We start from the raw sequence: 13361 nt of genomic DNA, 5'->3' as shown, positions 1-13361 counted from the left end.
TAGCCATTCTGATACCCCACCTCCTCTCACAACTACTACAATGCCCCATGCCTTGGTGCTCGGTGACTGTTCTCGTACCTGGCTCAGCCCCTAAATTGCAATGTTCTATTTTTTAATACAAGTGAATAGCAGGGACTCCATTCATAATCTCAGAACTTTTTTTTAATGAATCTGTATTTACCAAGCTAAAGTTACCAGTTTCTGTTCACAAATTCTCTTTAACAACCAGCACTGCTCTAAGAAAATGAATATACAGGGGTAATACAGATAGTGGGTTTGAATATGATTTTATTCAATTCATGCACTCCTTGAAGTGTCAGTGTCAATAATTTGATAGGTGCCGAGTCGTGATAGGCACAATAAAAAGATTCACACTTGCATAGCTTTCAGCCATTAAGGCCTTTGTCAGCAGTAGACACACACACACACACACACACACACACACACACACACACACACACACACTCGTGCAAATGCAACTCGCACACACGTCTGCAGTTTCAGAGAGCTGAAACTACACTGCCATTTCCCAGCTCTCTGAGACTGCAGACGTGCATGCAAGTTGCGTGCGTGCGTGTGTGTGTGTGTGTGTGCGTGCGTGCGTGCGTGCGTGCGTGTGTGGGTGTGTGTGTGTGTGTGTGTGTGTGTGTGTGTATACTGCTGACAAAGGCCTTAGTGGCCGAAAGCTATGAGTGTGTGAATCTTTTTATTGTGCCTATCGCGACTCAGCATCTCTGCTATACGGTGAGTAGCAACTTTCCTTCTCTGGTATTGTTACATTCCATCCTGGATTTTCCATTGTTTGATTTGATAAGTATGTTTGTTTTTATCTGCATAATGACACTAAAATGTACACTATTTAAATACTCGGTGCACAGTCAAGATGGCAACTGCTGCTGCCATGATATGGTTATTTTCATCTTCATAAACACCTGACATCACATAAAACTAATTGTGTTGTTGTTGTTTTCAGGCTAAACACTGGTCTGATGCAGCAAGACATTTCATCTCTAATAACTACTGCAAGCTGTGTGTATTTGAACCTGTTTAATATAGTCAAGTCCGTACATGCTTTACTATCCAAACCCCCCCCCCCCCCACCCACCTCCACCCCCACCCCCACCTCCACCCCCACCCCCACCCCCACCCCCACCCCCACCCCTAAGACTTCCCACATTTACCAAACTGAGGTTTGATGAATGCCCCAATGTGTCCTACCAGTTAACCATACTTTTGGTCAAATCTACTCATTTAATTTTCAACATTCTTCAGAAGCACCTCATTTTAAAAGCTTTTATAGTTCTCTTGTCTGAATTGTTTATCAGTGATTTATGTTCAACATTAGGAAATTTCTCTTTTTCAGGAACACTTATCTTCCTGCTACCAGTATGCATTTTATGTCTTCTCTATTTTGGCCATTGTCAGTTACTTTGCATCCATATGACAAAACTTATACCTTAATCTAATTCCCTCAGCACTACCTGCTTTAATTCAACTATGTTCCATTACGCTTGTTTTACTTTTGTTGATATTCATCTTATAACTTCTTTTCAAGGCACTGTCCATACCAGCCAACTCCTCTTCCAAGTTCTTTGTTATATCTGACAGAATTACAGTGTCATTGGCAAGCATCAAAATTTTTATTTCTTCTTCCTGAACTTTATTTCCCAAATTTCTCCTTTGTTTCCTTCACTGCTATTTCTCCTTGGTTTCCTTTACAGTTTGTTCATCATATACGGTTGAACTACACGTTAGTGCTGTTCATCATCAGACAAATAATACAGCTGTAGTTGCTCCTTCCTCTTTATAAGGCCGGATCAGTCAGGCATCCGGACTGTTGCCCCTGCAGCTACTATAGTCATCTGTACATCTTAAAGTACCTCATGTGATCTTGGCTTCTTCCTTCCTGTGTGCTTACACCTGCGGTGCAGCTATCTGCATCATTGAGACATCTAAGCCACCCAATTGTGGCAACGCCCATTATTCATGTGGGGTGGGGAGGGGGTGTGGGAGAGGAGGAGAGTTAAGGAGGGTTAACAACCTCCTGCACATGTTGCACTGCATGTGCAGAATGACAAACACAATGTGTTATTTGAAGGAATCATCATAGAAAATTACTTTTCAGTTAAGATAGGAGTGTTCATAAAACTAGCTTATTCAGTTAATTGAACTGTATAATTTTATTTACTAATTTACCAATAAATACTAAATATATGTAGAGCAACACAGATCTCTTGTACTGTAACAAAAATTTATGTATTGTAGTGTAGTAAACAAAAAAATATGTAATACATATGCATTTTGCATGTGTAGTATATACAGATAGAACTAATGCTTAAAAAGTCTTTAATGTTGGTCTGTCTAAGCACACCTACCCACTTATGAGAAGCTTCACTTCTTTCAGAACAGATATCTAATACTGATCACTTTCATTTTGAGCTTCAAACCATCAAAAGGCAGTATCTATACCATTAAATGCTTCAGAAGCGGGTGTTGTATTTTCACATTCATTTTCTGGACCACTAGTTGATGAGGTACTAGTGGCATCAGCTTCATCAGTGTCAAAGTTTACAATTTCGCTGTCTTGCATGATTTGGTGCACATGAGTGAGCAGCAGTTCACTTAAGCAGTCGTTCAGTTTGGATAATTAACTCTTTACTGTGAAACTTCCTGACAGATTAAAACTGTGTGCTGGACCAAGACTTGAACTCAGGACCTCTACCTTTCGCGGACAAGTGCTCTACCAACTGAGATACCAAGCACGACTCGCAACCCATCCTCACAGCTTTACTTCCGCCAGTGCCTCATATCCTACTTTCCAAACTTCACATAAGTTCTCTTGCAAACCTTGCAGAGGTAGCACTCTTGGAAGAAAGTGCTGCAGAGTGAAAATTTCATTCTGGAAACTCTTTACTGTATTAGGCTGTCAGTGTTGGAATACATGACTCTCCAGTAGGTACATTCATGAGAGTCTACTATGTTGTGTGAGAATGAATTGCTAATATCAGTCAGATCCTGATACGATGCTGTAAAGAGTTGCAACTTGCTTGAAATATTCAGAAATGAAAAACTGTTCACTTCCAAGACACAAAAATATAGTATCGCATTACTACAGTTTCACAGGCTCACAGCTAGAATCATTCAAATCGTATGAATACCTAGGTGTAATACGATTGTAGGGATATTAAATGGAATGATCACATTGGCTCATTCATAGCAAAAGCAGGTGAATTAACTAGACATACTAAATACATACAGAGTAGAGCAGCACAAAAGGGCAGAACTTTTTTCGGCCCATAGGAGAGCGTCACACTGATGCTGATAATCATGAAGTGCCAAATTTTATATATCATCCCTCCTGCATTTCATATTTGAATGTAAAAGAAAGAAAGCTTAATACATCCTTAGGTACCCTGTCATGCAGTTCAGTGGTTTGCAGAATATAGACGTACATGTAGGTGCAGATAAATTAGTGTAGGATATATGCTAATTTCCATAAATAATTGGAAAATCTCGAACATAATTACACTTCACATGACATTGTGACAAATGAACATAGTCAAAATGTAAGAAACATTACGAGTAGACATATGGCATTTTTCAAAGATATGAAATGGATGTTGGTTGCTGTAGCAAAATTATTGTGCAGCTATGTGCTGTAATCATACTGCTATCAACTGTGCTGTGGGTACTTTTAAAGTCAATAATCTTCATGTTTATTCAATTTACTACTTATGAAGCATTTCACAAATATAGTTAAAAATGGTAGCAGAATGATATAGAACTTTTACTTAGCTATTCATTATTATACCTTGCACCTTCTTAACAAATCAAAACACCTGCAGTTCTTTTGGAAGCTACACTCAAACCCAATTTGGAGCCTTGCCATTCTTGAGAAGTGCTTTTCCCAACTGAGCTATCAGGGCATCACTCAAGGACACGCTCACAACTTTAGGTCTATCTATATTAAGTTTTAAGATATGAGTTCTGGTCTGTTGCTTGCTTTTAATATGTAAGGATCCTGTACAGAGCAGAAGTTTTGTTCTTGATACCTGATTCTTTATACGATCAAAAAGCATCTGCATTATATAGAACATCATGGTATATCCCTTGGAAAAGTCAACTCCTGTGATGAGTAGTAAACATGTGGCTCATCACCGCGCATGCATACTATCATCGTTATGACTGTCACACACAAAACTCACTGGGGCCAGAGTTATTTCACTATTCTGTAGAGCGAATATTGGCCGAAGGTATATTTCATAGCCATTGGTCATTCTTGACCAAAACTTTTCAAAGTGGAATGTGATAAGAAATTCTTGCCACAGTTTTGCATGCTAACAATTCAATCTGCAGATCAACTCAGTGAGACAGGTTACAAAGTACAAAGCAGGTAGCACCGAACATTTTAGTTAACTTACCCAAGTGCTGGTGCCACATCAGTTTATTATTCATCGGGGTGACTAATATCTTCATTGAGCTCTCTTTCTGGTACATGTAAGTGCCTAATATACCATCCTATCTACAGCTGAATATGAAGCTGCAAGAGTGTCATTAATACAAAATTAGTTTAGTGTTGTGTACTGATACAACAGAAGGAATATGGTTCGTTATTGGTTACAGTGCAAAGATCTGAAGAAGTGAAAAGGCTGAAAAATAGTACATTTTAGCTTCAAAATCTGTCGCACAAACCAACAACTTCTCAACAACCAATAACAACTAACTTCCTTGGCTTTGTGCTGGCCCTTACATAAACAAGTAATAATTACAACAAGTATTTCATTATTATAATGTTAATTTTTCTTGATTTACATTGAAGAATTACACGTTTGTGGAGTTTTAAATATGACAACATATTCTCCATAAAAAACTAACACATCTGAAATAGCAGTTTTTGTCAAACGGACACCTTTCCTGTACAAATTTAGGTTTTAACACCTGTCTTCGATAGATGAAGATTTCAGCTGCAGTATTTAACTATTTTGGTTGCCTACATTTGTAGATGTTTCAGTGCTATAGTTTTATTAATTCATACAAATAATCCCATTAAAGGTTGTTAAAGTCTGAAATGTTTGCATTTTGAATGATTGACTAAGACATTTTACTGTGTTTTCCAAATAAGTTTGTTTGAAAATTCTGCATATCTTATTCAAAAATTGCATTCTATTAAGAACTTTGTGTTTTCAAGATAGTGAAACTATTGAACTGACTTGGCAGAAATACGTATATATGCAGTTTTCATTTTTAACAGAGTCATAATTTTTCAGCTGACCACTGTGGCCGAGCGGTTCTAGGCGCTTCAGTCTGGAACTGCGCGACCACTACGGTCGCAGGTTCGAATCCTGCCTCAGGCATGGATGTGTGTGATGTCCTTAGGTTAGGTAGGTTTAAGTAGTTCTAAGTTCTAGGGGACTGATGACCTCAGATGTTAAAGTCCCAGAGTGCTCAGAGCCATTTGAACCATTTTCATAACTTTTCGTAAGAAATGAGAGGATGAACTTTGTCTTCTGCAAGGCATTAAATTACTTCAAATGATGTTAAACAATCATTTATATGTGATAACAGAAAGAAACATAATCATATATTTCATCAACATTATAATAATAAATAATAAAATTACCATGTATCACATACTACATTAGAAGCATGTACCGTTTGGTCCTATTTTAACTGGTATCAGGTATTTCATTAACTAGTTTAATGTTTTCAAGGTAGTGCCTAAATTTAGCTATAAAAGTTGGTGACCCCTCACAATGTTGTGCACATGTTCACCATGTTACTAATATAGGAACAAGGAAGGGGCTCTATCACATAGTTTGGTAATCACAGTGTGGATGCCAAGGAGGGGGAAACACCCTGAATTAATACAAAATGATTCATGTGTAGGCTGTTGCTATATTATCAGCTGGAGTGATGCTTTTATAAGAAAAATAACTGAAATCTATCTTGATAATGTAAGGAGTAAGGGTTATAAGATAACATTTCACCATACATTAGAGATGCTAAATTGTGAAAGGCATGTAAACAAGTCTGAGAACTTTGGTAACTTTCGAAGTTTTGGTGTACACACACACACGCACACGCACACGCACGTGCGCGCCCACACACACACACACACACACACACACACACACACACACACACACACACACACACCCGCGCGTTGCTGACATTGTTCCCACACTGCAGCTTACATGGATTGAGGGTTTGTGTCTGGTAGTGGTGGAGTGGGCTAGGGAAGAAAAGAGGTATGGGGTAGGAGGGTGGGAGGCTTGGGGAAGGAAAGCTGATGGTTAAGAGGGAGGAGGCGGCAGCAGGTGCACAGTATACGAATATTAAGTTAGTTCAAGGTGGAGGAGGAACTATTGATTTCGGCTGCTTTGGGACTTCGTGCAGAATCAATGATGATGTTTGAAAATGTGTGCTGGACCAGGATTTGAACCTGGAATCTCCTGCTTACTAGGCAGTTGCGTCAACCACTGCACCATCTGGCCAGAGTGTTTATTATAATTGCACGGACTACCTCAATATGCCTTCCAGCCAATTCACATTCCCACCTAGCACTACCTATCCGCAGTCTCCGTCCGTATCCTCCGCACTTGTTACATTGAGATTCTCGTAGCAGGTGGAGAGTTGATACTCTTCTGGCTGCAGGCATGGACAATTGCGCGTGGCACATGATGATGGATGAGAGTGGATTTGGAAGTGAGGAGGGGGGGGGGGGGGGTGAGAGAGAGAGAGAGAGAGAGAGAGAGAGAGAGAGAGAGAGAGAGAGAGAGAGAGAATAGAGGCAGGGGTGATGGTGAGGAAAAACCAGATGATTTCATAATCCTCCAGGCCTCAACCTCCGATAGCCCTGCCCTAAGCGCAAACCTCCCTCCTATTCTTGCTTCTTTCTCCCATTGTCCACTCCATGTGGCACAACCCTATATTAATTGACGCATTCTATACTGTTTTTAACAACCCATACGTAAACTGCCCCTTTGAACCAAACTTAGACTTCAGGCTATGCTTCACATCAGACTGCCACCAAATCTAAGAATTCAGTTTCACATTCATTGTCTTTGCCAACTTGCAACCAACCCCAGTGTAGCCATAATGGTGAGAGATATATGTATAATCATATATTGCCAGTAAGTGGAGTAACACTAATTCTGCAACATTTAAAATTCTTTTCATGTTTTTACTTCACATACATTGAAATGGCTATTGGATTTCTGTCAAAAATCCATGCTGAGAAGGAAGGAGAGGAGCTTTCAGCTAATTGTTGTATGTATTCTACACCTCTATTAATACTATACTTGCACCTGATTTCCTTACTGCAGGTATCAATATTGGACCTGTGGTGGCAGGTGTAATTGGTGCTCGGAAGCCACAGTATGATATTTGGGGGAATACAGTGAATGTTGCGAGCCGCATGGATTCAACGGGCTTACCAAATCACATACAGGTATTTTATTGTAATATAAATTGCATGTGTATCTTTGTTGATTGTGTAAGCAGATATTACGGTAACATTGGGGAACATGTAATCCTACCTCCTGCAGAATCCTCACTACCACTCATCATGTTCTGTAGATCCTGTCATGAAGGGAAAATTTCAGCTTTATGGAATGAATTGAGAAAGAAAGTACACGTAGTGGCAACTATTAATAAAACATTAACATCATTCTGCCTGTGCAATTTGTAGAGGGCCATAACTACCACAATTCTTAAATGATTGTTAATAAACGACTGCACCGAAAAGGGAAATTTATTTGAGAAACCCATAAGACTACAGAACAGACAGAACTAATGGCAATTATTTACCTTCAGGTTGAGAAATGTAAGTACTGCTGATAGGCACATTTAAAAGTTGAAAAAATTATTGATAGTTTCAAAGTGAGGAAAGAGGTATAGGTTAGGGAGAAAGTTAGATAGAAGAGGCGGATCAGTCAGACCCCAGGATGAGAGAGGTCAATCTCAGTCCATTGGGTGACCTGCCCCTCTTCCCTTTCTGAGGAAGAAATTAACAGTTCTGAAAGCTAAAATTAGTTTTCTAATTTGCAAATGTATGTGTTACCAGTACTTGAATTTTGCCTTGTTAAAAGAAGTACTAGAGACTAACTATTTAATTTGTGTAATCAACAGTAATTTTAGAAAAGGATTTATACCATAGCTTTTGATGAGATGATGTGGCTGCTAAATTTGTAACACCTTAACGCAAGAGCAACCATAGAATCTCTAGACACCTGTATGTTGAGAGTAGAATTGGAGAAACCTGAGCACAAGCCAGAACACGCCTGCAGTAATTTTATAGAATATTTATTTGATAAAATCACAGTAAAGGCTGCAGCATATATTGGGTTGGTGCCTAAGTTCGTAGAATTTTTCCATAAATTTAATAAACACAGTAGGTACACGTAACAGAGATTTATCAATAATATGTCCTCCTTCCCTATTTACAACAGTCTACCAATGGTGGGGTAACTTTTCAATTCCACAATTAGAAATCACGTGACTTTGAGATGAAGAACTCGTCAAGCCATGTTTAGAATGAATTTCCATCCAGGGAGGTGGTTCGTTGGAGATTATTGCATAGAGAGCAGAAAAGGTGAAACTATAACTGCACAAAATCAAGCGAATAATATGGGTGCAGAATGACTTCCCAACATAGCTCATGTATAGTGTTTTTTGTCAGCCTAGCAGAAAGTGGGCAGGCATTAATGTGTAGTAGCATCACTGGACACAGTCTTCATGGTTGTTGTTGTTGGACAGTTTTTGATTTGTTGACAATAAATTTCAGCAGTGACAGTTACACGTCTGGAAGCAATACATAGTACACCACACTGTCGCTGAGCTACCAGATATTTAACATTACCTTTTGTGGATGTGCACAGTTGTTTGTTTGAGCAGTAATCTTTAACCCGATCTCCTGAAGTACTGGAGCCACTGAAGAAATCAAAGAGAAGGAAATTTTGTATCTGATTCACTTGCATCAATGCTATAGAATTATCAAATGCCCTGTATCTAAATAGTCAGTGAAGAGATCTCATATTTCTAACTTCTCTATTCTCCTACAAATCAAGTTGCATCCTATTCTTCCCACAAATCGAGTTGCATATTCTTAATTTAATTTTATGAAATAATTTTTACTGTGTCAGTAACATTTTGCTAATATTTATTAGCACAACATGTTTTGACAGCATGCTGCTATCATCAGATGCACTGCAGTTACATGTATGTTAATCTGAAGTATGATGGGGATTATTTTCTGGGTGTGCCAGTGAGGATATGTACCAAAATTTAATAATTTTTCCTGGAAATTTATTTGTCTGCAACACAGAGCACAGCAATGAATACGACACCTTCACTTTACACTTGCACATTTAGATGTTTGCAAGACAAGTTTCCAGCAAAAATGGTTAAATTTTGGAATATTATGCATCTGGCATATCCAGCAAATAATCCTCATCACACCTCATGTAGATGAACATCTAACTGCAGTGCACCTAATGATGCCAGCACACTGCCAAAATGCGGAACAGTAATAAAAATTAGTAAAAAGTTAGAGCAGCAGTAAAAATTATGTCATAAATTTATAATACAGTCATTGACCTCACCCAGTTCCATACAACATGAGTAAATTTAAGCCTTAATCTAAGAGAGAATTTAAATAATGTAAACAGCACAGAATTAAAATTGTTATCTTGTTTATTATCAAAGTTCTTGTTGCAGCAGACCTCAGACAGAATATATAATTTCTTATATAAGTAAGAAATGCATCAAATTGCAGAGATTAATTATTCTCACTTTTTATGAGATACTTCAGAGCTGAGTGAAAGTTGAACGCTGCTTACCAGTGACCTCTTCATGAAAATACTGACAAAAATTATAATGGTTAGTTGGTGTGTACTCTTAACTTAATACAATCAGTGGTGTTGCAAAAGGAGGTGTGAGAATGATCATCTGATGGGGACAGTGTAGACTACATAATATCGAAGATTTTGTTCAACACTTGTAACCAGTAGATTCACGATATTCAGAACATACTTTTACAGTTACGGCAGCAAGGAACAATGGTGAAATTTTGACGTGGGAATGAGGCAGCTGACAAAGTGGTAAAATTGTGTTGTGAAGAAAAAAGTCTAGCAGTATGTGATGTAATCCTTTACATAGTTGCTACACTGTTAATCAAGAGTCATGTGGCAGTTGGATAACATATGGCTGGATATAAAGAGCAGAGACATATATCTTGTAAAGCTTACAACGAGGACATTGGCTACTTCTATCAGGGTTCAGAAAATAACTAAGATCTTCCAATGCATCACTGCATTGAAACTTTATTGTATTTTCTAGATGTGTTCCATCTATATGTGCATGACTTTGTTAAGTTTCGAAACACTCAGAAAATAATTGCAAGAATTAATTGCTTGTAGGTAACTGAAGAAGTTTATCAAGTACTGAAGAATTACCCATATGAATTCCAGTGCCGTGGTAAAGTAAAAGTGAAAGGTAAAGGTGATATGACAACCTACTTTCTGACAGACCGTAAGCAACCTGGAACAGTGAGAGTTGATGATCTCCCAAGCCTCAGAACTGGTCCTAGTTTGGGTAAGGAGACTTTTCTTTGGCATTGCACAACATGATAAACGTGTATTTGATAAGAGTTGTTAATACATCTTTCTCTCCATTTCATCCTTTTATACCATTTCTTATTGCTAAGCTTGTGTTTTTGTCTATAAAGTTCCTGTCGTTTCAGCTTTTAAGTGTTGGTTTAAGACACATCTCCAGCTGTGTCTGTACGATCATAGAATATTCTAATCCAAAATTATGTGAATTGGGTGCATTTAAAAATCCATTTTATTGTTCTTTATAACCTGTGCATATAACTTTCAGGATGACTTTTGTAATTTGATTATTGTTCATGACTGATTATAGAACAAAAATTTTGTGAATAGCCTCATTAGTTAGTTCATAAGGTTGCATGGATTATTTGCATGGAATATCAAAATCACATGAGATGGGTATTTACAGGCTTCTTAATCTAATTTGTAATTAAATATGGCAGCATGCTATTTGTGTGTAAGTTTACAGAACAGTAAAAAAGTTAATTTAACAACAGAAGGCCAAATGTAATTCCTTTGGACTGTAAAACAAACAAGTTATAAATAAAAAATTAGTATGCAATCAAAGGAATTTAGTCAAAGAAAATTATTTGGCTTGCTTTCCAATTTGGTATTAGCATTGCATGATACTTCTAAAGTTAAATTAAATTATGATGAAGGGCAACATTTTTCTTACACTGTATATATTGACATAGTTGTTCTTCTAAAAAGTGCAGTCAGTTATGAATAACAAATTCCTTTAAAGACTATATGTAGTACAATACTGTACTGGAAATGCTCAACCCCTTACACAGTTATAATAAAATCTTATTGGACCTATAGTTGTGCTAAGTTGTTCAAACCTCAAGTTAGCAGTTACCACTCAGCAATTATTGGGATGTACTTGGATGAAAGCGCATGATGTTTGAACTACACAATGTGGCTGGGAATGATTAGATTTTATGAAATTGTATCATTATGACAATGTTCATTAATCCTTAAACAGATGCCACAAGATGACGTAAAATATTATTAAGGACTGCATGATCTTGTGCAATGGTAACTTTCTTTGTAAATGATTAGTTATCAGACTATAGAGCTCTGGAATGTTATTCACTGAAAACAAGCAAAATATTTTATTTAAGTGATTTTCTCTGAGACTTGTAATAATGTGATGTCTTCCTCATGAACTTTCCCATTCTAACTTGTCAACTACTATTAGTGCAGTTTCTTCCTCCACATTGTCCTCTGTCTTTTCTGCTGTTCATTTTTAATTCTTTCCCTCTTTCTCTGTTTATCTCACATTGTTCATTTTTGTATGAATTTGTGAATTATCACTGAAACTTGGCCATAATGGGAACCAATGTGGTTGTATGATCAGGTGCAGCCACATTCCATTTCAAGATAGTCTGCATTGTTATTTCACAGTGCAAGCATGGAAATAGTAGCAACAAATGTTTGCAGTGGCAGGCATGATGGATTACTATTAACATATTAAAAGTATTGATGAAGATATAAATGACAGAGTGAGCAGAGAAGCAGCAGTGTGCTTCCTAGATGAATAAGCTAAGTTAAATGACTGTTGTGCAAATTATAGCAGATGATATTTGTTGCTGAGAGAAGTAAGATACCATCAGGTATGGTCAAGTAGGTAATCAAAAAAGTATCCTGTGTATTCAATTAGGTTTCAGTAGGTGCCAGAAAAACAAGCGATCATACATGGAGATCAAATCATAGTTACAAAGGGAGCATTTTATTTCACTCATTCATTCCTTCATACATAGTGTTCTATAATTCCCATAAGGAAATAAATCCTTCAAGAATTTGGTACAACAGAATCAAAATTTCCAGTATTTTATCTAGATCAGATGTGGATACATGTTTCCTAACTCTGACTAAATGCTGACATAATGTCATTGAGACTGAAGTATTGACGGACAGTAGTGCTGATTGAGGTTCATTATATCTCTCTACATGTGAGAGTACTTTGATGTACAAAGTGAGGGAATTTATAGTTAAAATAATAGCATGTTCAGGACTTGCCAGTGTCATCTATTGGAGCATGAAACGGAGTTGAGAGCTGTAAATATGATTATAGACATTCCTTGGTGGAATATAAATAATGGAAGAAGTAGAGATAACTATTCACTGTGTAGTTGAGGCAATGAGTTGTTAAGTCATGAACAGGATTGAGAACTTTCCTGAGCTTTTGGACAACTCCTCCTTCATAGCTAACTGAATATTTTTGGCTTAGAAACAGGCGGTTCGGGCAATAAGTGGTGAGAGTTCACGAACCTCTTGTTGACCTCTGTTCACGAGTCTGGGTATTTTGACATTGGCCTCTCATATGTATATTCCTTATTGTCGTTTCTTGTTACCAATATTAGTTTATTCCCAAGAATAAGCAGCTTTCACTCGGTTAATACTCAGCAGAAATCAAACCTGCAGTTGGATCAGACTTCCGCAACCCTTGTGCAAAAGGGTGTGCAGTATACTGTTGCATCCATTTTCAATAAGCTGCCACTTGAATTCAAAAATCTTATCTGTAATCCACGCGCTTTCAAATCGAAACTGAAGAGTTTCCTCATGGGTCACTCCTTCTATTCTGCTGAAGAGTTCCTAGAAAAATTAAGCTGTTTCTTATTGCATTGCTGATAGCGTTTACTTAAACTTATGGACTGACTTTTTCCAGGTTCATGAACATTTATTTTTATCTGTTATTACTGTTATGTTGTAATTTCATGTACTTACACGTTCCATGACCTTGGAGATTTG

The 13361-nt window shown here is 37.5% G+C and overlaps 1 protein-coding gene across 1 annotated transcript in view; it reads left to right on the top strand.

The window, feature by feature from the left end:
* Positions 1-13361, top strand: part of LOC126475054 (Ca(2+)/calmodulin-responsive adenylate cyclase) — a 375710-nt gene that overhangs the window by 291092 nt on the left and 71257 nt on the right. Inside the window, exons 20-21 of the mRNA XM_050102605.1 lie at positions 7326-7450; positions 10419-10593. Of these exons, the coding sequence (XP_049958562.1) occupies positions 7326-7450; positions 10419-10593 (300 nt within the window). The remainder of the gene's footprint in view (positions 1-7325; positions 7451-10418; positions 10594-13361) is intronic.

This window comes from Schistocerca serialis, chromosome 4, assembly GCF_023864345.2.
Source record: "Schistocerca serialis cubense isolate TAMUIC-IGC-003099 chromosome 4, iqSchSeri2.2, whole genome shotgun sequence".
Taxonomy (NCBI): Eukaryota; Metazoa; Arthropoda; class Insecta; order Orthoptera; family Acrididae; genus Schistocerca; species Schistocerca serialis.
Note: the sequence above shows the minus strand (reverse complement) of the source record. Positions and strands in the feature narration are given on the sequence as shown.